Source organism: Semicossyphus pulcher, unplaced genomic scaffold (genome assembly GCF_022749685.1).
Source record: "Semicossyphus pulcher isolate SPU_LCO1_2020_fin unplaced genomic scaffold, fSemPul1.0.p SCAF_4, whole genome shotgun sequence".
Lineage (NCBI taxonomy): Eukaryota > Metazoa > Chordata > Actinopteri > Labriformes > Labridae > Semicossyphus > Semicossyphus pulcher.
The window spans coordinates 10,862,560-10,887,261 of record NW_027211715.1 but is presented as its reverse complement, the minus strand read 5'-3'; the positions used below and the strand labels follow the sequence as shown (position 1 = coordinate 10,887,261).

Below are 24,702 nucleotides of genomic sequence, written 5' to 3'. Positions count from 1 at the left end.
ATAGTACGGCAGATGTGTTGTGGGCGTGGCCTTTTAGGACCCCACGTCTACTAACCAGGAAATAAAGGTATTGATAACTACAGTCTTTTCGCTGTATCTTTAGACATGAAAGGATTTATTTCAACATTCATGGTGGTCTCGACCAGAATACATGAACCATCAGCTGTATTCATTTCGACAATAACCGTCATCAGTCCGCATAGAAAAGCAAAACTACGAACGCTGGAGTCGTACTCGGAAACGCCAGAATTCAGCTGTCACTATTAATTTCAATACTCATTTTTCACAAAACCACCACAGAGACATCGGGGACACAAGAGAATACGATTCCCAGTGCCAGAATTTGTCTTTTGTAAATGCTTCAATAAAACCCTTCTGCATCTAAGGTGAGCGATTCGTAGCATTTTACATTGTAGCCAAACAATAAAGTAGCTTTACAATATATTGACAAAACAGGCTACTTTTTCTACCCATCATCATTTAGACCCACAGAAAATATTGCAGATACTGTGACATATATTATGTGATAGATTTGACTTTATTTGTCGCAGGCTTTGCTTTGCTTCCTCTGTAGATAAAGTGTGTGGTACCACATGTTGGCGGGTTCACGTCGCTCATCCAAAGTACGATGCACAATGAAATAGTAATTAAAAATATTGTTTGGCTTTGTGTCTGGTATTTTTCTGATGTGGCCTTACCTGAGTTGCAAGCAGTCATTTACAAAAACATTGAGAAGCCCACTGCCGATGTCACTTGGGTGAGTTGTACCACAGACATTTGGACGTCAAGTGTTAGCCCTGTTAGCATGCTCAGTCTCACGGCACAATGGGTGACGAAAACTTTGAGCTTAAAAAAGGCTGTCATTCACAAGATTGCCGAGGATCTCACACTGCAGTTGTAATCGCAACTGCTTTTGACGGCATGTTTGGAAAGTGGAAAATCCCAAAGGGCAAAGCGCATGTCGTGGTGAGAGACAACGCACGCAACATGGCCAAAGCTGTGATGGAGTTAGGCGTGCCAAGTTTGCCGTGCATGGCGCACAGCTTGCAGCTTGCAGTCAATGAAGGTGTGCTGTCTCAGCGCAGCGTCGCAGATGTTGTGGCCGTGGGAAAGAAAATAATCGGACACTTCAAACATTCGCAACTTGCATGCAGTCGACTTTAAGATGTACAGAATGAGCTCGGGATGCCCATTAAAAGGCTACAACAAGATATCTCAACCAGGTGGAATTCAACTTTCTATATGATGCAGAGCCTGGTGGAGCAGAAGAGGGCTTTGGGTGCTTATGCTGCTGATTTTGATCTCCCAGTGACACTGACAGCAAATCAATGGGGAATTCTTGAAAATATGATCACCCTTCTCGCCCCCTTCGAGCAGCTGACCAGAGAAATCAGTTTTGCACAGGCCTCTGCTGCAGATGTCATCCCAGCGGTGGTGGCACTGACACGGCTGCTTAGCAGGAGAAGCGAATCAGACAGCGGTGTGCAAACTGCCAAATTACCTTACAGGAAGCTGTCCGTACTCGCTTTAACGGTGTGCAAAGCGAAGCTCTTTATTCAATTGCAACCATGCTTGATGCACGCTACAAAGATCATTATTTCGACACAGATAAGAAGGAGGGAGCACGCAACCTGCTCCTGAATGCCGTCAATGAAATGGCCAGCGGCATCAGCAATGATGGTGAGCACGCAGATGCCAATACGGTAGATCAACCACCAAAGAAGAAAGCCCGTAGTGGAACACTGCTGGACATGTATCACGAAATCATAGAGGAGAATGTTTTCCCGGAACATGCATCCACAAGCGAGACAGCATCACAGGTGAGTAATAATAATAAACGTTATTTGTATAGTACCATTCAAGAAATGCAACTTTAAGTGCCTTATAAAACAGTTACTGGATGTAAGTCACTAGTTCTATCAGCAGTGCATGCACCTACTGCTTAACATTAAACACATATTCAAAATAAGATTTATATAAATAAAAACGGGTCCAAGGCAGAATAAGAAAGCTTTGCTGTCTGTTGTGCTGTTAGAGCTTACAGGGAAATTTCATATGCTACTGTTTTGTTTTTGATGTTTGTTTTTTTAGGTACACGTATACCTAGGTGAAGCCACCATTCCCCGAGCTGCCAGTCCTTTGGAGTACTGGAAGTCTAACCAGGCCCGCTTCCCTGCTCTTGCCCGTGTAGCACGCAAGTACCTCAGTGCGCCTAGCAATAGTGTTGACAGCGAACGGCTGTTCAGTGCTGTCGCCCATGTCATAGACAAGAAGAAAAACCGCATAGATTGCAAAAAGGCAGAGATGCTAATTTTTGTCCAAAAAAACCTGCCTCTCACACTGGACTTATAGGCAAGGCCTGTATCTGTCAGTCTTTCAGCCTTGTTCATTGGACTTTAAAAAGAGGCTGTGTTCTCACTGAGAACTGAAGCTGCTGCTAATATGTGTTGTACTTTTTTTATTGTTTGCACATCACCTCTCTGTTACATATTGTTTGTAGCTCATAGAATTGTGCAGTGTGGACTGAGCCCACCTATTTATTTATGTTCTGATTATGGACTGAAGCTGCATATATTTTTTGCACTTTTTGTGATTTTGTTTGCACAGTGCAGATTGAGTAGTCATGTTGGGCTCATGTTTTAAGTTAAATTTGAATTTAAGCAGCAGTCTGTAAGGTACATGTAGCTGACTAATTTAGGCCCATTTACTGTCAAAGAGTAAACCATTTTATTTAATTTGGGTTTAATTGTTGTACAGTTGCACTTTTCACATGTACCCTGTGAACAGAGGTGTGTATGTTTACTGACTATGTCAATTGTGAAATTGGCCAAATTTGCCCTGGTTGTGGGTATTGTTATGATTGTCTCAGGGAGAGCATCATCCAAGTTTTAAGTAGGATGTATCTTTTTTTATGAATTTTGTTTGTTTGAAAGCAGTTAACAAATAAATATGCTGTTTTACAGAAGTATTAAGTATTTCTCTTATTTTGCACAATAAATTAATATTACATAACAAATGTGATAAAAGTATCACCATTATACTGTACGCTAATTCCAATACAGAAGAGAGTTGATGATCTCTGCAATTAGGTGTGCGTAAAAATATCGGTATTGGTAATCGGCTAAATGAGTTGTCAAATATCGGCATATCGGATATCGGCAAAAAATCCAATATCATGCATCCCTACAAATCACAAAACAATTGCTAATTCCATTTTTTTTTTAAAAACTACAAAGGAAACAATTGCTATTACAAGTAATGAATAAATAGACAATTGCTGTTACAAAGAAATAGACTAGCTATTAAAGAGAACTCAAAGCAATCAACAAATTCAAAGTAATAAACCAAAATACAAATAATCACCAACTCAAGGAAATAAACAGCAAAAGGAGAAAAAGACAAGAAACTCAAACAAACAGATCAACGAAATGCAAATCTACACCAAATTAAGCCCAACAGATCTCCCAATCCCCATGCAGTCATTAAAAGTTAACCCAGTGCTAATGGGAGGCTGGTGGTTAACAAAGGATACACACCAAAAAAAGAAATTAAGATGCAAAGCCACACAAAGCAGAGCGAGGCGAAATCACATGGGGCGAAGCAAGCAGTAGGTCAAATTTTCAAACAGAAATTAAAAAATATGGCGCTTTATGGGATATGTGATGTTAACAAGAAGGTTCAGAGACATCATAAAGGGAGCAGTTTTAAACTTTCCCCACAGAAGAAGAATAAATTAATACTACACATGCCCAGGTACTTGGGCTTTGCAGCTCTGACTATGAAGGCAGAACCAGTAATATGTGTGCGACTGTGTGATGAATCTAGTAATAGAAGCAGGTGAAATCTGGTCTAAACATAAACTTTTAATCAACATCTTCAAATAGTCAGTAAAAAAAACTTTCACTTTTGAACCAGTTTTGAATGTCTTTTCAACAGTGGCCATAGTCATCTTTTAAACGGAAAAATGCTCACTGGGTAATGTGACGATTAAGTATTGACCTTGTTGATGTTGTTGATGATGATTTAAAAAAAACCAAACACACATCCCCTGTCCTGTTGGCGCCTGTGTCTGATTGCACTTGAAGCTGTTAGTTAGCACTTACTGACACTTTGTTCCTTCCTGCCTTGATCGTTGCTTGTGTTGTATTAACTCTCAGATGAACTTCGCTTTGGACAAAAGCGTCTGCTAAATGAAATTGTAACATTGCAATTGTAGTGACTAAATCCCACATTTGGTCACTACTGGCTGCTAATCAGAGGTGGCAAAATTACACACATTCTATACTAAAGTAGAAGTACAGATGTAAAAAAAGATTTTGGTAAAAGTAGAAGTACTGATTCAACTCCTTTACTCAAGGAAAAGTAAGAAAGTACAGGCTCTAAAATGTACTTCAGTAAAAAAGTTAAAAGTATTCCTCTGTTGGGATTCACTGCATCTCCAATATTGGAATGTGTTCATTTATGGACTTTAAACTGACTCTTCAAAATGGCAGCTGAACTTAACACTCAAACTCCCAGCAGCCTCTAGGTTTTCACACCTTCATGTGAAAACCCCTCCCCCTGGCCAGGTCTGTAAAACCTGAAGACCTCCATTGTTTAGTCCGGTCCCAACACCCCTGAAGGACATTTTAACGACCATTTCTGTGCAAAGCTAACTAAACCTCACAATAACAATAATAATGATAATAATTCAAAGACGATTAAACTTAAACATTCTAGCTTACAATAAAATAAAACTATATACTGCCAATAATGAACATTAACTTTGTTCTAGAGTTGTAACAACACTAGAATTTTTAACTTCAGCAATACATGATACCTCTTTTGATAACTGGGCAAAACAAAAAACGTCCTTGGCACACTAGTATAGTTTTCTTTGTTTATTATCATTGCACACTGTCAGGTTTTGCTGCAAGCCAAATTTCAGACTAATAAAGACTGAACCGAACTGAGGTCCCAAATGAGTACCTAATGTTGGGAAGGCAGCATGCAGAGATCAAAATAAAAATAACCGATAATTCCCCTCACATGCATTAAAACTAAAGTAACGAGCGTGTTTCGAGAATATAAGGAGTCGAATGTACAGATTTTTGTGTTCAAATGTAGGGAGTAAATGCCCCCTGGTGGTCAGAGAAACAAAACACAAACACAACCGATACATGGCTCCTACACCTACAGTATCTTGACAAGTTGCTGACTTAAACTGATTTATTTGGATATTGAATTAAAAATAAATACTAAAAAGATTAAACAAAGAGATTAAGTGGGGTTTTTTCAGTCATCTTCCTCCTCTTCATCTGAGTCCCCCATCTCCTCCTGGGCAGCTTGCTGTTCCTCAAAAGCTTCTTTCAGTGCCTGTTCTTCCTCCAGTGATGGGTCCATGGCCTCAGTGATTTCTGGTCCACTTGGATATTCTTTCTGTGGTAGTGAGGGAACAGGTGGGCTGTACCCTTCCCCTGCATACTTCAGACCCCATCCAACATATATGTTGTCAAACTTCCTAAATAAGGAGACAGCAGGTTACTTTCAGGATACTGTGACAAAATTAAACAGAAAGTCATAATACTTCTAGATCTATTTACTTACTTTCCACAAGCATATGCATATGCCCCTGGCCAGAGATTAGAACGCAGAACAGCTATTGCATGCTGACTGGTAAGAGTGGACGACACCTTGGAGCTCCAGGGAGGTGTATTGAACATTTCTGAGACACAGATATTAAAAAGACTTAGCTGCCTTTAAGGACACAGGTTTGGTTTCAGAATTAGGGGCACAACCATGTCATGGATTCATCAACCAAAAAAGAAACTGTGCACATTATGTATCTTATATACATTTGTATAATTACAGCAAATACTGCATTATGATGAAATTAGTTAGGTTTTTGTAATAAAAGTTATTGTACTTTCCCTAATAGTGTTGATACAAACAAATATGCAAATTGCTGTATTGTTTTAGTGCATCAACCCTACCTAAAATGTCACTAACAATGTTATATTTTAACTTTTTTTTTTTTACAAAGAGCACTCTCGTTTGCTTTAGGACAAGAAGTGGTTGCCACAGCTGACATTGTCTCAAATTTAAACATGACTTCAGTAAGCAGATAGAGGGCAGACACCACTCTTGAATTCACACAGCTATTTGCCACTTATGCCTGAGATGTTAATGTTTATCCTTTTGTAAAGTTCCACTTCATGATGACAGCAATAGAAGCTACACTGCTCTATTTGGCTGCATGGTAACAGGAGAGAGGTGGGCAGCAGCCTGTAATGTATGGTACATGTTGTTCATGGACAAGAGCCTCTTATCAGAATCAGAATCAAGTTTATTGCCAAGTAGGTTTACACCAATGACTGTATATTTAGATGGATGACGCGTCTCATTCTGCTCCCATTGTACAAAAGTGATGCCAAAATAGCCCAGTGATTGGTGCTGCCATCTTGCGATGGTGACGTCATTTGGAGCCAGAGTCTGCGCAGTAGAGATGGCGGGTGAAGCGGCCGTAGCCACTTCCGCTAACCAAAACTTGCTGAAAAAACAGCAAGGATCCTGCATGCCGTCGTGTTTAACAGCAGAAACAGCTTATTTGTGTTGGTCTGAGGTTAATGTTCACAGGTATGGAAACTTCAATGACTATAGTGATTGTTTTAGCTACGTCTCCTCCCGCCGTTGGTCCTCCACTCTGCTAATCCGGAACTGATCGGCTGCAGGAGCCGTATTTGTCAACAGAGCTGTCAATCATCATTTTGACAGCATCAAATAACTAATTAAAAATAATCTTGTCAGAAAAATGAACACTTGGACGTAAATCAGCATGATAATAACCAGCTATAATAACAGAAACCATGTTTGAGAAAAATGTATTTGGTGTGTATTTTGATTTTAGAATTTGACTCATGTCCCACCTGTTAACATGGAGGAGGCGGGCTATTTTATCTGCATTTTGTCAGCTGAACACAGAGATTTAATCAAGTTTATATCATGATCACAAAAAGCATGGATTTTTTAAAATTTCAAACACAAAAAGTGAAAGCAACAAATCCCCTCCCACAGGAAACTAAATCCTAGGTTATCTTTCAAGCCCATTACTGTTGTAAGTAGTAAATTGTCCAAAATCAAAGACTGACCTGCATCTTGGGAGAGGGGAGCGAGCAGAGGGGGTCCAACTTCTGGCTCAGGCTCATCAGGCTCCTCTTCCCTGTCCTCAGCCTCTTCTCCCTCGTGAGATTCTTCTTCTGGTTTCACAGCCAGGTTCACCCAAGTGCAGCGGCCCTAAAACAGTGCATATTCATTGTGTTCACATTCAAACATTTAATAATCACATTTACCCATCAGCTGAGAATAGGTCAATCACCTGCTTGATTTGTACCTGCTGCAGGATGTGCTGAACATGATGAACCCAAGTGGACAAAGACTCAGCCATCTCAGCAACTGGAATGCCCTCATAGTCAGGATTTATTTCATAGCTGTTTCGGGGTGCCTCTTCCTCCTCATCACCCTCCTCCTCCCCCACCTGGAAGTAGCCCTGGGGGCTGACTTGTGTTCCAGAAGAGATTCGAGCAATCTGTGCTCTCAGATAGTTGGTTTCATTGCCTGGAAAAGGTGGGTAGCTCACAACTGGAGTGTCCAACCTCCCAGTGAAAAATTTACAGATCTTGCGTGCAACAGTGATCTGTGCAGGACTGACTGAAGGGAGCTTTACCCAGGGAAGACCAGGTGCATTGGACACATAGTACACAAACTTGTTAGAACCTGTTCCTATGGCCTCCTTTGGAACTACTGGTGGGGGGCTATTGGTCAGCTGAGGTAGTGGATCCACCTGTTAACAAAATAAGAAAAAGTGTTGTGCTGCTCAATAAATTAGATGTACAAATTTAATTACATTAATTTCAAATTAATTTTAGTTTAATTTAAACAAGTGTATGAACTGTGGTTCATAGAAAATGGACAAATATGATGGACAAAAAATATTTGTAAACAAATATAATTCATTAAAAAAAGAAAAGCTAGATAGATAGACCAGACAGTTATGTCATTCTAACTTTATGTTGGACCCCTTCCCAGGAAAGGCAGGCATTATTTCATCTGAAACACGTGTTAGAAATGGTGGGTTTCATTTACAGTAGATGCGACTGGAAATAATCACTGAATAAGAACAGGGTTTGTGTTAAAAAGAAAAAATGAAATAGGCAAGTACTGGTAGAATTTATGCATTTTAGATCAACATTTAACTGAGTTTATCAGTATGATGGTTTTCCGAATTCAGGACAAGCTGCACTCCCTTGCGAAGTTGGTTTGGTAATGGAAACAGCTACTTCATTGAAAGAATCAAATAAAAACAGACAACGGGAGTGCTGTAGGGCAGATATGTAGATCATCTATTTAGAGCACCAAACTTTTGGCCCCAAGAACCCAGTTTTGTAAGGAAATGTAGTTTATTAATTTTAAATTTAAGATGAAACCATTCCTAATGTCATTGCAATTTCCCATTACACATAAACATAATACCTTGAAAGTTGTGATATTTTGTTTTTGTGGTTGTTGCAGATGTTGTAAAATGGACATTATGTACTGTCTTGCAATAGTGTTTTTATAACAAAGTGTTTCTTAACAGAAATCGTTTCTTTTTTATTCCTATTCCTAGTATTCCTACTAGTATTCCTAGTATTTTTGGTATTTAATTGTATTAACATGCTTTGCCACCATCTATTAAACCAAACAAAAAAATACCAAGAAAAACTAATTGAAAAACTATATGCTTCCTAACCACATTCTCCTGAGTCCTGGCCTCTCTCTCCTCTTCCTCAGCTGCATTCTCAGTGCTCTGCTCTTCTTCTTCCTCTCCCTCTTGGTACTCAGCTTCAGCAATGATATAGCTGCTCTCTGTTCCCAGAATCTTGCCCCAGAGTCGGCAACGCAGCAGTGCCTGCGAGTCAGCAAGCTGCTTGAGTGAAAGGAAGACTCTCTGCATCTCCTCTCTGCCCAGACCCACTCCAGCCTGCTCCAGGCAGAAGCCAATCTCATTCAAATTGGGAAAAGGTGTTTCCACCTGATGGAGAAAAAAAAGAAAAGAAAAATTATTCTGAAAATAATGTAACTCCCTCCCCCAGTATATAAATAATACCAAGAACATTTTGTTTTTTGTTTAAGATAAAGGGCCATGTAGGCAATGGTTTAAAGATTTTATAAAAAATCTCTTCTGGTACACTAAATGAGTGTATATAATGAATGATCAAAACAAAAGACTGAATGCATTATGTCATGATCTGTCCATATACAAATAGCAGTACAAGAATTTTGCCTATAAAATGGGGTCTACAGTCAGTTAACTGCTGTTTAAATAACAGAAAAATATAAAATGGCTGCATTAGATAATGAAAGAGAGCCGTTTTAATTTTAAATCAAAATACCCATATGCCTTTTCCCCTACAAATCACAGAAACAAAATGTATTGTGTTGGTCTATGTGGCCAATACCAGTTCCTCCTCCTGTTCAGCCCCTTCTAGCCAAGAAAACAGCAGGCACTGCTGATCAGCAAGCAGCTCAGCAGCTGTGGTCTGTGGAAGGTCTCGCAGGGTGCTCTGATAGTCTTCAAATAAACCACGTTTCATATCATGGCTCATATCTTCAAATAAATCCACCACATTCTTTGGACGTTCATCCATCACCTTTATCAGCAACCGAGTGAGGTAGTCATAGCTGGAACATTTTAGAACACTGTTATATTAAAAATAATACACCCTGTGTATTCTTACATATGAGCAGATGCCTTAAATACCAATTTACCCAGCACAAGTTATTTTCCTTAAGTGGAAGCATTTGTTCTTTTTAATAGGTATATTATTGTTGAATGATTTTGTATTATGACTGTTTTTGTTTTAATGTGTGGTAAAAACCGAGTAAACAAAATGGTGAATAAGATACAATGCTGGCATCGCTTATTTGTCAAGTCTATTTATGTTTACAGCCTAACTTTAATGAAAATATTTACTTATAATTAGAAGGCAAAAAATAATACATTAAAAAATCAATTCTTACTTATGAGAAAATAAACAATGTTGTTATTAATCTTTTGAAGCCATTGAATTTGAACAATGTCTCTGTTTTCAATGTTAGGAGTTTAAGTTAAGTAGGTTTAAGTAAATTTACTCAGCATAGTAGCTAATCGAGTTACCTCAGTAAACTCAGGAGGGCATAAACTTGCATCTTGGAACAGGCTATTTGCTAAATTTATATTAGTGGTGTGGGCTGAACTAAATCAGTTGTTCAGGCATTTATTGCTTCTTATCTCTCGTTTTGAATTGATGAGCAAACGTGAACGTTTCTCTTTTGCTTTGTTTGGAAGCTTAATTAGACCACATATTATACTTAATTAGACCATTTAACATGATTCTGCAGCCATGTATCATCACAGGTTACTCACAGGTTCAGGTTGCTTTCCGTGCTGTTTTTCAACATGAAGGCCTTAAACGAGGCAGCTGACTGCAGTCTTTGTTCATTTCTGTCTTGGTTTCCATCCATTCTGTTCATCTTTACTCACCTCGGCTTTTTTCATTCGACTTTTTAACTTTCAGGATCCTGTCAATCTGAGAAAGACAGAGGAGAGGCAGCTACAATACGTTTAAAACTTATAAATAGCTAGAATTAAAAGATGTCGGTCAAACAGTGTCGGTGTTGACCAAAACTTCACTTGTTGCTATGATAACTGTAACTACGCCCGCGGCCGCACCGCGCCTCCTGGAGGACAAATATGGGAGAATATTTTTTAAAACAGAAAAGAATAATTATCTTTACCGTTCTTACATACCTGCGGTGAATGGGTTACATTGGATGTGCTATAACCTTTCATCTACCAGTCACGTCTAAGAAAAAACGAATAAGTTATACATCATCAAACCATCAAATAGTCGTGTGTGTAGGTATTGGCATTGAAAGTTTGATCCCCAGGGTGTCACTCAGAAAATATCAGGTCATTCTGATGTGAAACTTCAAAATTAAAGCCCTCTGAAATGGCTTACATGAACTAATTTGCCCCTGATTTCAGATGAGGATTAAAAGGAAACCTTCTGTTATCACACACTAATTTCACTTCAGAGTGATAGCACAACACCCCAGCGGGTCACTCAGATATCAGATAAATATCAGAATATTGTCATGTCTCGTCATTTTTATTCAGTTAAGCTACCATTTTTGTCTGTTTTTTTTCATGTTTTGTCATTTCCTGTTTTATTTTGAAAGTAACCCTGTTCCCTCTCGTTTCAGACTGCTTTACTTCCTGCCCCTGTGTTTCCCACGTCTGGTGATTGTCTGGCCCCTCTCTAATCGTTTTCACCTGTGATCCCCTTCCTCATGTTTAAATAGTGGCGTCTCCCTTTGTCCTGTGCCAGTTCGTACTTGTCTCCATGTCAGTTGTTCCAGCGTTTTCCATGTTCCATGTTCCTCGTTCCTACTTCAAGTTCCAAGTAAGAATAGTGAGAGTTTAGTTTAGAAAGGATTTTGTTTTTGCATTCTTTAGATAGTTTTTCTTGTTTCTTTGTTCAGATCAGGTTTCCTTGTTTAGAGTGATTTTCTTTTCTAGTTCAGGTTTTGACCTTTTTGTTTCTAGTTTTCAGGTTCCTCTTGTAGAGTGATTTTTCTTTTCTTATTATTCTCTGAGAATAATAACTGAGAATATAGTCTGAGTAGATAGGCTTTTCGGGTTAGTATAAGTTAGGAGGGTGTTCAGGGTAAGTTCAGGGATTTCCTCTTGCCCTTTTTGTTTATTGAATTGTTGGATTTATTTCTTAAATAAATCGTACTTATTTACTTTGTATCCTTGTCTGTTGTCGTGCTTTTGGGTTCAACTGTCCAGGCAGATCGTTACAAATATCACTCATAGAAAATCCCTTCAATCCATTATCAGTGATATGATAGATATCAGTGACCTGACGTAAGCTCTCCCGCCGACCTCCCTCACTGACTGCGTCTCTGAAATAAAAACCTGGTTCACCCTAAACTTTTCTTAAATTAAACAGTGACAAAACCAAGGTTCTCCTCATTGGCACCAAATCTACTCTATCCAAAACCAACAGCTTCTCCCTCACTATTGATAACTCCTCCGTTACCCCCTCCACCCAGGTTAAGAGTCTGGGTGTCATCCTTGACAGCACACTATCCTTTCAATCCCACATCAATAACATTACCCGGTCTGCCTACTTCCACCTACGAAACATCAATCGTCTTCGCCCCTCCCTCACCCCTCACACTGCCGCCATCCTTGTCCACAGTCTCGTCACTTCCCGTCTGGATTACTGTAACTCCCTCCTCTTTGGCCTCCCTCACAAATCCATCCATAAACTTCAACTGGTCCAGAATTCAGCTGCCCGTATCATCACTTGGACCCCCTCCATCCACCACATCACTCCTGTCCTGCAACAGCTCCTGCACTATGGGCCCATCACAAAACGGAGAGGAGAGAAAATAGAGAGTTTCAGTGTGTTATGTTTGTTTTTAAATGAATGAAGCGCGCGTTTGTCTGTGTAAACGGACACCAATCTACACTAATCTAACTTCCTGTAATTAATCACGTGAGCTACACAAGCTGCAGCATTGGCTGGCTGCCCACAGTGACGTTTTCACAGCACATGCCATGCATCATAACGGAGACCCAACTAATCGATGATGAAATTCGTTGACAACTATTTTAATCATTGATTTTAATCGATTAATTGTTGCAGCCATGTCATCATCACTGTCATCATCTCTGTATATATATATAAATACCATAGACTGCATAAAAAGATGGATGACATGACAGCTCCCTAAAAGTGAAGCCAAAACATTTTGGGCGCACCCTGCTGACTGGCTGCAGTATAGGTCATAAAGCCCGCCTCCTCCATGTTAACAGGTGGGACATGGGTCAAACTATAAAATCAAAATACACGCCCGATAATTTTTTCTCAAACATCGTCTCTGTCATTATAGCTAGTTATTATCATGCTGATTTACGTCCAAGTGTTCATTTTTCTGACAAGTTTATTTTTAATTAGTTATTTGATGCTGTCAAAATGATGATTGACAGCTCTGTTGACAAATTTGTCTCCTGCATCCAATCAGTTCCGGGTGAGCAGAGTGGAGGACAATCCGCGAGTGAAAACGTAACTAAAACACTCACTACAGTCATTAAAGTTTCCATACCTGTGAACGTTAACCTAAGACCAACACAGAGAAGCTGTTCTGCTGTTAAACATGCCAGTGTGCAGGATCCTTGCTGTTTTTTCGGTTAGTTAAGTGTGTGTTTGGGTTAGCGGAAGTGGCTACGGCCGCTTTACTCGCCGATTTCTACTGCGCAGACTCTGGCTCCATATGACGTCATCATCGCAAGATGGCAGGGGCTATTTTGGCATCAATCACGTACAATGGGAGCAGATGGAGACGCGTTGTCCATCTATATATACAGTCATTGATAAATACCCACACACACATAGTGAGAGAGAAAGAGAGAGAGAGAGAGAGACACAGAACAAGCAAGTTGTCACTGTTCCTTTTAGTCAAAACAATAAAATGGGGTAAGATTTTGAATGTAAATTAATCTGACATTTTCACATTTTTCAAGTTTTAATACACCAAACTTAAAAACACTCTCAGTCAATTCCTGATGCCAATTAATTTTGTCAGAAATCCTAGATGGCTGCAAAAATGGCTGCCAAACGGACCCTTGGGACAATATTTCGAGTTGGGAACATCTAAATTAGTTTACTAGACACCATGAGGATTACAACAAACTAAGTAAGAAAAATATATCCATGGGGTGCATGGAGACCCTATCTTCCTACTAGACTAATAACTGTGGGAGTCTTTTTTTCCTACACTCCCTTTTACAAATATACTTTTTTTGTAGCTATCTTGTTTGACAGCCAAATTTGAAGTTTAGCAATGTAACCTAGGGTATTCTCAGTATTACGAAGGTTGTGCTTTTTTTAACCAGGGTACATCACCAAGGTAACTTAACAAGCCTAACAATTCCCCCATATAAACTCCAGAGCAGGCTGTTCAAGATAAGCCTCAACCTTCCTAAAAGTACCACCTACTGACTGACTATCGTGATCCTGGTACCCCTGGAATGAAAGATTCAATTGTGCGCTGGTTTAAGTCAGTGGTTAGATCAGAGGATAATTTATTAACAGAGGTCTGAGACCTTCATGCGGTTGATCCTGGTTCGATTCCTGCTATCCCCACTTTCTGCCCCGTTTCATTATAAAGAAATTTAAAACTCTGTGATGTCATTTGAGGTTTTTGCTCAACAGCCATCATCATCATATTACACCCCTCCTTTCCTTGCTCCTGAGGTAATGTGTTGATTGGCTTGGAAAGTGTAGGCCAGTGGTCCCCAAACGGCTGACCTATTTACAGTTTTGACAAGCGCATCTATTTAAACCTGCGCAGCTTTTTTTGTCTTTGCGGTAGTGATTTGGGGGTCCAAGAAACTCACAGACCAATGCATTCTTGGTGCTCCCCGGCTAAATGTTGCAATTGATTGGTTGAAATTGTTTGGTGCCAACTTCCGTAAGCATGCTTGAAATTTTTTTTGGCCTATATTGTCAAATAGATGCACAATTTTACCGGGGATGTGATCTAAAAGGATTAAAATGACATTTTTCATTTCACCCCGACTTTAAACATTTTTAATGAATCCCCGATGTTAAATTCAAGCCTCCTGCAGGACTGACACCTTCACTCCCTACCTTTCTCTCTGCTCCGCTCGCATGTACAGTCACTCTGCCGCTCTCTTTCTCTCTTACTTTCTTGACCACTCACTCAGTGCGCACTTCCTAATTGTTCCTGACACAAGCTGCAAGAGAGGAGAGGAAAGCGTTCAGGTCCATTTTGAAAAACTCAAACTCGATCTTTCAATAGAGGAGGGTAAGAGATGTTCTTTTGACATACATATAATGTACATCTGCTGTTTAATTAGCTGTTTAATGTTCCTGTTGTAGTTTTACAAAAAATGGTAAGATTCACCGCTTCCATACACAGATCGCCCATAACATTTATGACCTAATGTGTAGGTCCCCCCTTTTCCTGTAATTTGTGAGGTAGTGCCTCCATGGATTGGACTTGTTTGTCCCGCATATCCCATTTGGGGGTCAAGTCAACACCTTGAATTCATATTACTAAAACCATTGCAGGACCATTTTTGCAGTGTGGCAGGGCACATTATCCTGCTGAAAGAGGCCACTGCCATTGTTCTGTTGTCTGCAACAATGTTTAGGTAGGCGTTACGTATAAAATAACATCCACATGAATGGCAGGACCCAAGGTTTCCCAGCAGAACATTGCCCAAAGCATCACCGCTGCCACATTTTCCCCAGGTAAGCGATGCACTTGCACTCAGCCATCCACATGACCAGGCCACCTTTTTCCATTGCTCCGCGGTCCAGTTCTGATGCTTGTGTGCCCATTGTAGGTACTTTCGGCAGTGGACAGGGGTCAGCATGGGCACCCTGACTGGTCTGTGGCTATGCTGTGACACCTTTCTATCAGAATCAGCATCAATGTTTTCAGCAATTCGTGCTACAGAAGCTCTTCTGTTTAACTGGACCACACGGGCCTGCCTTTGCTCCCCAAGCACATCAGTGAGCCTTGGTCGCTAGTTCACCAGTTTTCCTTCCTTGGAACACTCTTGGTAGGTACTGAACAGTGCAGACCAGGAAGACCCCACATGAGCCGCAGTTTTGGAAATGCTCTTACCCAGTCATCTAGCTGTCAACATTTGGCCCCCCACAAAGTCACTCACATCCTTTACACCTTTACATCCTACATGTTATGGCTGATCGGTGTATCGTTATTCTTCCAAATGATATTCTCATTTGGTGTTTCGATGGTAATGGTGGAAAGCTCTCTCTTTATCCGTGGCTAAAATCAAACAGGGGTTCAAATTGGCTTTGATCTGTTGGCTGTGAATGCTATAGAATCAAATGTTTATTCAATGTTGATATTCGTATCAAAAGGTAATGCAGGTATACTGCATCTTAATTCTATTAATTCTCCACCAATTTATTCAGGTTTTTCCTGAATGAGACACCTCTCTAAGTAAATGTACAGAATTAATTCAATATAAACAGTTACCTCAGGTAAGAAAAGAATAATTGCCATTGTAAAAAATAAAATCTTTGCTGAATTAAGTTCTCTGAGTAGCAATGCGGCAAACATTGTATACCTGGATATGAAAGATAAAAGATACATTATATTTATGATCTGTCTGTCAATAGTAACTTAGTGACATAGAAACCACAAACGCATGGGAGATTAGGTCTTGTAATTATAACTCTACATACATGTTAATCTCTAAAGCAGATTACAGTTTGGAGGGGACATTCCCTACAATAAATGCTCTCTGCTTCCCTACATACTGTAAATGTAAAACAGAGAATCTGATAGATCTTTGGTCTTGTCTTTTTCTATTAGTTACAGCAGAATTTACTGAAATGAGGCCTGATAGACTTTGGTCAGAACAAATGCATTACTTCAGAACCAGTTCTTACAGCGCTGTCCAAGCCTCCTTCCATTGGCATCCATGACAACACAGCTCCCAGGCACAAAAAAACAAGCAGCAATAAGAGAAAACAAATAAATACCCCTGCAGAGTAGAAGCCCTTAAGATAAAATTGTCACACCCATCTCTCAGACCTTTATCCCCTCAGCTAAAAACAAAGATTTCAATTTGTGTCTTGGAAGGGGAAAAGAAATTAAGAGCTCACCAAATCCTGTCCGGTTTGTTTGGACTTTTAAAGTTTTGTTTTGTATTTTATGTGTCAGTAGCTTTGTAGTGTAAAGCTTTTTCCCCACAAGACTCAATTTTGTTTTATTGAAGCAGCACAGCGTTGTCCAGCTGTCTCTGCTTTATGAGGTCATAAAATAGTAAGCGAGTACTGAATGAGCGTAAAAGTGTCAAAGAGATTTGTGTGACAGTGGCCTTTAACCTTGTAACCTGACTAATCCATCTGCATATTGGAACTGGTCATTGTTTTCATACTCCAGCATGTCCAGAGCAACCTCACAGCTCTCCTTTACCACACGTTCTGTGTCTTCACGGTAAAGCTGTAGTACAGCCAGACACTCCTCTTTGCCGATGGACCCAAGAGCCTCCGCTGCCTCGTGTCGGACCATGGGGTTCTCACCAGAACGCTCCAAAGCTGCACGTAGGGCTGGGACTGCTGCAGGGTGTTGCATCTGGCCAAGGACATAGCCTATCTCATGACGGAACAGAGCACTGGAGCACTGCAGACCTGGAGAACAAGACATGAAAAGGTTTATGCAGTTGTCAAACTAGCAAAACACTGCTCTTCTCTTCACAGAGCTGCTTCAATGAGAAGCTGATGCCATCATCTGTCCACTAGTGCACTCAAAGTCAGAAAATTAGACCCAGTTGAAAGTAATTTGTCAGAGAGTCATGAAGGAGTTATTTTCAGCGTGTAATTCTTCTTCTCACTGTCTGGTGAACAAATTAGGAGAAAATGAAACAGTTTTTTAAAGTATATTTCGGACATTTGTACCGCTTGTACAATGACTCTGCGTGAATGCTACATGCTTCACCTGGTGAATCAGCAGCAAACCCCTTCAACTGTATAAGTGCATTAGCTCATACAGACTGATTTAATGTCGGCCCAATTAATCACTCAAGCTCTAAACCTAATTCAAATTTTAATGAACCTTTTCTTAATGAACTGCATTCAGGCACCCATTATTTTCACAATTTTAAGCAAAACTTCAAGACAAAATTAATGATGACAATTATTTACACATGCTAATTTACTTTTTAAATCATAGGCTTTTTTTTTTTTACGAAGGATGTATGATTGATGGAATAGTCCTCTAGTGCAAAGTAACAAAGAACATTCCCTTCCACTCGAGCTGGAAGATCTACAGGGAGAACTACTTTACAGTATAGTGCTAGCTTCTATATATAATATAGCATCCCAGAAAGTAAAGTGCATCATCGTTATTTCCACATGGTTTGATCTGGCTTTTCTTAGTAAACGTTTTTGCGCCGGCTAGGCAAGTTTTTTACTTTAATTATTTTTCGAATGATGAGTTGCTCAGAAAATGAAATAGATGTCAGCCCAGGACCCAGGAGGATGTGTAGAATCATTGTATTATTTGTCAATGTTGTGTGAAAATAACAAATGATAAAATGTATTTGAAAACTTGTGTTTCAATTCACATAGAAATTAAACCTGAGGTAAAGACATGAGCATGACCATAGATAACCAGATCTTGAGTTCCTATTGACTACAGTGATAGATAGATAAAACAATATGCTACAGTTTTATATCCTACCGTCACCCAGTGCCAGCACAGCCTCCTCGGTGCCTAGGTTACGCAGAGCAAACATGGCACGGTAACGTTCAAAGAGTGGCAGGCCCTCATCCAACAGAATGGAGCGCAGCTCGGATACACTCTTCCTCTCTGCTGGAGGGGCCGGATCTACAGAGCAGTATGGGTTTTTATCTGTACTTGGATCATCCAAATGCTTCTCTTCTCGACTCTGCAGCCACTCCATCCGACGAACAGCCAACTGACATGTCTCTGCAACCTGCAGGGAGGCAGGGGGGAGTTGAAATTTAAAACAGGTATTATGCTTTATACACAATTCGTTACTAATGACAGACACGTGTCTTGGATTCAGTGTAAGGTCCTCATGGCAACAAAGTCCAAAGTACACACCACCCAAAGGAAGGGGATGATGATATGCATCTGGCTATATCGTTGGTGCAGCATTGAATTGCATTTTTTATATTAAAATTGTGATTTTGATACAAGCTGTGATCTTAACAAGGGTTTAGCACTGAGGTCAAAATACCTAAAGCACAACTCCAACAGACTACAACAGGGGTGTCAAAGATGTGACAGGAACCCTTAGGCAAATTGGAGTGTATCGCAGTCGCAGAGCAACATGCAGCCCTGGTATGATTTTCAAACACAGAACGGTGAAAACGGCTCTAAATTCTCATGTCTTCTGTAGAAGTGTTGGCAATACATTGTAAATTCTATAGTAAGTGGAGGAAATTTTGCTCCAGCCATGGTGTGTTTAACAGACACAAAAAAGTGAAAACAACTCTGAATTCTTATGTGAGTTGAACACAACATCAGGTGTAGACAAAACAGTGACAATACCAGTCAAACAAAGGATGCATGTCACACTACCTTGTACCAGTGGGTGGCGCTCTGACAAAGGCTGATTTTCAACATGTGTTCAGGCAGGGACATATATCAAACATAAAGTTTAAGGCAGATAAGACCCTGTATGATTGGCTTAAAGCAACTTCCTGTTTCATGGCGAGACATGGAATTTTCAAAGCCGCCATGGCCACGCAGTTTGAGCTTTGTACTAAGCATTCATTGTTAATATCTCCTCTGTATACTGGACAAATTTGAGGTGGATCGGATGACAGCCCTAGGATTAGTTTGTTAAAGTATGAGCCCTGGAAATGGCACAAAATACACAGATTTTAAATGGCAGACTTCCTGTTGGTTTTACAGTATGGTTGCGAAAGGCTTTTTTGTAGTTCTAGGCATGATGCATATGTGTAGCAAATTTCATAAATCTTTGTTAAACGTGTTGGGGGGCAAGGAAAGACGGAGCGAAGGAAGGAAAGAAACAAGATATAAAGGAAACAAGGAAGGATGGAAGGAAACGAGGACAAATGGAAAGAAAATACAAACAACTTAAAATAAAATTAGAGAGGATGTAAGGAAAGAATCAAGAAAAGAAAAAAGAATGGAGAAAAAGAAGGAATACGAGAGTGAATGATGCATGGAAGGAAAGAATGCATGAAGAAAAGAAGGAAGAATGGAAGGAAAGATGGAAGGAATCAAGGAATAACTGAAGGAAGTATTCAAGGGAACAAGGAATAAAGGAAACAAACAAGAATAGAAGAAAACTAGGAATAAAGGAAACAAGGAAGGGTGGAGGAAAATATAGGAAATAAAAGGAAGGAGGAAGGAAGGAAACAAGGAATAAACAAAACAAGTAAAGAAGAAAGGAAGGAAGAAAACAAGGCGGGATGGAAGGAAACTAGAAATAAAGGAAACAAGGAAGGACAGAGGGAAAAAAGGAATAAACCAGTGATTCCCAAACCAGTCAAATCTTAGACTTTTCTTTTCTTCTTAAGTTTTGCCCTGCAAGAAAGCCCAGAGCCTGTGTGCGCCTTGCGAATAGACATTGCTCCAGCATTAAACTCAGAGCTGTTCAAACTGAAGAAAACAGCTCTTTTTGCTCCAATCCTTGCGCTCTGACAAGCCTTAAACTCAGAGCCCAGAAGACGCACTCAGTCATCCATCCAGCTCCGGTCACAACACAGAGTGACCTGCACAACGCCATCAAGAGACCGAACCTGCTGTGCGGTGGCGCCCCGAGGGATTTTACCCGTTACCAGGAGGTCCGTGTCCGACAAATATTTCAAGGGTAAAAAAAAAATATAATTTGCGAGTACTCGAATACTCGTTCATAAGGTAATTAGATTACTTGAATATTGAGACTGGAATTGCCCATCCCTAATCTATACCAAACGTCACAACTACTAAAACAAAGACAATGAAATATGAAGAATCATCTCTCTCCCTCGGCTTCACCGTCCCACACTGGCTGTGAGTGCGCCGTAGGTGAAGCTGTTAAAAGTAAACACTCGGCGGCACGTCCGCCCCGTGAATCCTCTGTTCCAGTGGCCACAGTGTTGACCAGCACCAGGACATGTGTTGCTGATAACGGGAATACACTCACTGAAAAGCAACCTAGCGTAACTGAAAGCCTCGATCATCCAGCCAACATTGCGTGTGACAGTAGCAGCAGCATTGGGCGCTTGTTTACAGTTTACAGGCAGGTGACACACAGAATGCTGTACAGTGGTCAGTTCTCTGTGTATTCTGGTGAAGACTGAATTTTTTGGATAATCAACCTCTATTTTATGCACTCTGGACACCTTATTTACATTCAAAGCACATGCCTTAATCATGTAAAATAATTTGAGATGTGTAGGCTACCTCAAATTTGATGCACAGCTGCTATCATTAAACTCTTATTGATTTGGAGAATAAGTTAAATGCATTTATGTTTCCCTGACTGTATTATTCTCTCTCTCTCAGTCTAACTCTTATCCTTACTACTGAATGCAGACATGATCGCTGCGACATCTCTCTTCTCATCGTGCTTTAACTTGTGTGTGTGTGTGTGTGTGTGGGGGGGGGGGCATATTGATTGAGTGGTTAAGCGAGAGAGAGAGAGAGATTGTTAATGTGAAGCTGCACCGGGCGGAGCAGAGGAAAAGGGGAAGGGAAGTTAACAATATTCTTCTTTGAGGTTTTTATGCCAGTTGGCGTCCACAATGTTGCATTACTGCCACCATCAGTGTTTAACCTATCAGTTTCTGTACATTGAAAGCCCTATTTTCAGTTAAAAATCCACACTCATTAGACAAACAAATGTCTCCCGAGTAAGTAGAAGTAACGAGTAACGAAGATTCTTTCAAGAAATGTATTGGAGTAAAAGTACACATTTTACTCAGGAAATTTAGTGGAGTAAAAGTAGAAGTTGTCAGAAATGTTAAAAATTCAAGTATAGTACAGATACTGCCAGAAAATACTTACCGAAGTACTAATATTTTGTTACTTTACACCACTGGTTTCAGCCCTATACTCAACTGTCATGCCAAACAGTGGCTTTACTAAAGTTGCATCTGTGCCCTCAAATGCTCAACTTACCTCTTATAAAGTAGCTTACAGAGTTGCTTCATGTAAAAAGCTGCACACCATAGCTGAGGAATTAATAGCCTAATACCCTTGGCTTATGTTATATGGTAAGAAACAGCTTTTGTTAAGTAAAATTACCTTGGCAAAGTTAGGCTAAAGTTACCATAACTGATAGCGGTGCTGTGGTGTCACGTTACTCGGTGCGCCCTTTTTCCCCATTGCCCAACATTATCTAGCTGTCCTATGAGGTCTGTCAATAGGCTTGTAAAGTGATGAATATATCAATTATTAGGCTGTGCCGTAATGTTTTTCAGGAGAGTTGGTAATATGCTTGGTTTGCGCAACTGCGCCTGATCAAAGTACGTCCACTAAAAGTGCTTGATTTTGCCACTGACAGGCTCACATTGTTACTCCAGGTGTCCGACAACATTACGGAAATTATCCCTACAAAGATCGTCCTTTTTTGTTTAACCATCAATCAATCAATCAATCAAATTTTATTGTTAAAGCGCCAAATCATAACCAGAGTTATCTCTTTACAAAAAGAGCAGGTCTAGACCGACTCTTTGTTATGTTATTTAAAGAGAGGCCCAACATGAATCCCCATGAGTAGCACCTAGTGGTACACTAGTGTGAAAATTAGCAAAAAATAAATTAGCACGAGAATCAGAGTGACCAGAGTAATCAGAAACAGAAGTCTCGCTCAAAGACAAGTCTTGCTCTAAAATCCCGCGTGAGTTTTAGTTGGAGAGAGGCCGCGAAACCCAATAGATGTCTGTGACATTCCAAACATACACGGAGTCAGAGCCGTTGCATGGGTTGTGTTAAGTGTGCAACCGCACAGGGCCTCGCGGCTCTAAAGACACTTCAAAAGTAGCCCAATTCAGCTGGAAAAACTACAGACCTGACAACCATGGCTTCGCACCCCATCAAACTTTGATCATGAAGCCTGATGCCCTTCTAAAGCTCTGTGTTTATCAGTGAAATACAATTGCAAATAAAAGTATGTGAACCCTTGGGAATTACCTGGACTTCTGCATAAATTGGTCAAAAAATGTGTTCTGAGCTTCATCTAAGTCACGACAATAGACAAACACAGTCTGCTTAAACTAATACCACACAAACAATTATATGTGTTCATGTTTTTATTGAACACACCATGTAAGCATTCACATTGCAATGTGGAAAAAGTATGTGAACCCTTGGATCTAATAACTGGTTGACCCTCCTTTGGGAGCAATAACCTTTCCTATAGTTGCATATCAGACCTGAACAACGGTCAATTCTGGACCATTCCTCTTTACAAAACTGTTTCAGTTCAGCAATATTCTTGGGATGACTGGTGTGAATCGCTCTCTTGAGGTCATGCCACAGTATCTTAATCGGGTTGAGGTCAGGACTCTGACTGTGCCACTCCAGAAGGCGTATTTTCTTCTGTTGAAGATTTACTTTGATAATTTTTTGCCGTTGTCCTGCTGCATCACGCATCTTCTGTTGAGCTTCAATTGGTGGACAGATGGCCATAAGTTCCCCTACAAAATGTCTTGATAAACTTGCGAATTCAGAGATTTCTGTAAGTCTTTAGCTGATCCTCTTGGATTCTTCTTCACCTCATTGCAAGAGCACAGCGCAGAATGCTCAGTCATCTTTACAGGACGGCCACTCCTAGGGAGAGTAGCAACAGTGCTGAACTTTCTCCATTTATACACAATTTGTCTTACCGTGGACTGATTAACATCAAGGCTTTTAGAGATACTTTTGTAACCCTTTCCAGCTTTATCCAAGTCAACAATTCTTAATCGTAGGTCTTCTGAGAGCTCTTTTGTGCAAGGCATGGTTCACATCAGGCAATGCTTCTTGAGAATAGCAAACTCAAAACTGGTGTGTTTTTTATAGGGCAGGGCATCTTTAACCAACACCTCCAATCTCGTCTCATTGATTGGACTCCAGGTAGGCTGACTCCTTACTCCAATTAGGTCTTGGAGAAGTCATTAGCCAAGGGGTTCACATACTTTTTCCACCCTGCACAGTGATTGTTTACATGGCTTGTTCAACAAAAACATGAAAACATATAATTGTTTGTGTGGTATTAGTTTCAGCAGACTGTGTTTGTCTATTGTTGTGACTTAGATGAAGTTTAGAATACATTTTATGACCAATTTATGCAGAAATGCAGGTAATTCCAAAGGGTTCACATACTTTTTCTTCCAATTGTATATAAACTACACAGCATATGGGCATCTGACAGCCTGTGGAGACAAAGTTTATACTTTAACTGTGTGCAGAAATACGGACGGATTGCAACATTATTGATTCAGGTATGAGCAGCAAAACACACAGGTCCGCGTCATATATGCTCCTCTCCTAACGTCTTTCTCCTCGCCACGCGGCATGATAACTCTGATAAACCGAGTGTGGATCACCTCCGGCTCATCTCAATCACAGCGTATGAAGACATATTTTATGCTTTATAAAAGGTTTTCACGGAAATACGGGACCGAACGCTACTAAGTCAGGAGCACAGCGAGAAACACACAGATCAGTTTGCTGCATGATTATAAACTGCTCACTGCTGGATCACATTATAAATTCAGATAAACTGCTAGGATCACACTATGGATCATCCATCTCTTACCCGTGCCGTCCCTCTTGTCGTCCTGTATTAAAAACTTAGATGCAGTCTCCTCACTGAATAAATACAGACACAATCTGTCTGTATTTTCGTGTGTGTGACTGTGATTTATGAGCATGCATGTCAGTGAGCAGAGCTGATTCCCAAGGATCAGTAAGAATACCTAGAACTTGCCTCAAGATATTGATTTGTTGCCAAACTTTTTACACTTCAGTTCTTAAGTGTCCATCGGATATAACATTAGTGCAGCTCCTCATCAGAGAATAGAGTCTGTGTGTCACCTGCCTGTAAACTGTAAACAAGCATGCAACGTAATGTTGGAGGGATGATCAGGCTTGCTTTTG

The 24,702-nt window shown here is 40.2% G+C and overlaps 3 protein-coding genes across 4 annotated transcripts in view; 1 reads left to right on the top strand and 2 right to left on the bottom strand.

Annotated features, from left to right (window-relative positions):
- The first annotated feature begins 1,567 nt into the window (after nucleotides 1-1,567).
- On the top strand, nucleotides 1,568-2,352 carry LOC138607265 (zinc finger BED domain-containing protein 4-like). Its single transcript, XM_069679847.1, has 2 exons — nucleotides 1,568-1,820; nucleotides 2,092-2,352. The coding sequence occupies exons 1-2, from the start codon at nucleotides 1,569-1,571 to the stop codon at nucleotides 2,350-2,352; spliced, it is 513 nt and encodes a 170-aa protein (XP_069535948.1). The 5' UTR covers nucleotide 1,568.
- Nucleotides 2,353-4,860: 2,508 nt separating this feature from the next.
- Nucleotides 4,861-11,807, bottom strand: rsph4a (radial spoke head component 4A). Of its 2 annotated transcripts, none has more exons than XM_069680137.1 (8): nucleotides 10,808-11,807; nucleotides 10,424-10,586; nucleotides 9,477-9,699; nucleotides 8,768-9,049; nucleotides 7,370-7,819; nucleotides 7,128-7,272; nucleotides 5,587-5,704; nucleotides 4,861-5,500 (listed from the first exon to the last, which is right to left on the bottom strand). In XM_069680137.1, the coding sequence occupies exons 2-8, from the start codon at nucleotides 10,528-10,530 to the stop codon at nucleotides 5,275-5,277; spliced, it is 1,551 nt and encodes a 516-aa protein (XP_069536238.1). In that variant the 5' UTR covers nucleotides 10,531-10,586; nucleotides 10,808-11,807; the 3' UTR covers nucleotides 4,861-5,274. The 2 variants fall into 2 exon arrangements, with proteins under 2 accessions (XP_069536238.1, XP_069536239.1); XM_069680138.1 differs by having other exon boundaries at nucleotides 11,333-11,807.
- Nucleotides 11,808-14,679: 2,872 nt separating this feature from the next.
- dohh (deoxyhypusine hydroxylase/monooxygenase) overlaps nucleotides 14,680-24,702 on the bottom strand; it is a 29,994-nt gene continuing 19,971 nt past the window's right edge. Inside the window, exons 5-6 of the mRNA XM_069680122.1 lie at nucleotides 18,319-18,574; nucleotides 14,680-17,267 (exon numbers count right to left, since the gene is read on the bottom strand). Of these exons, the coding sequence (XP_069536223.1) occupies nucleotides 16,957-17,267; nucleotides 18,319-18,574 (567 nt within the window). The 3' untranslated portion in view covers nucleotides 14,680-16,956. The remainder of the gene's footprint in view (nucleotides 17,268-18,318; nucleotides 18,575-24,702) is intronic.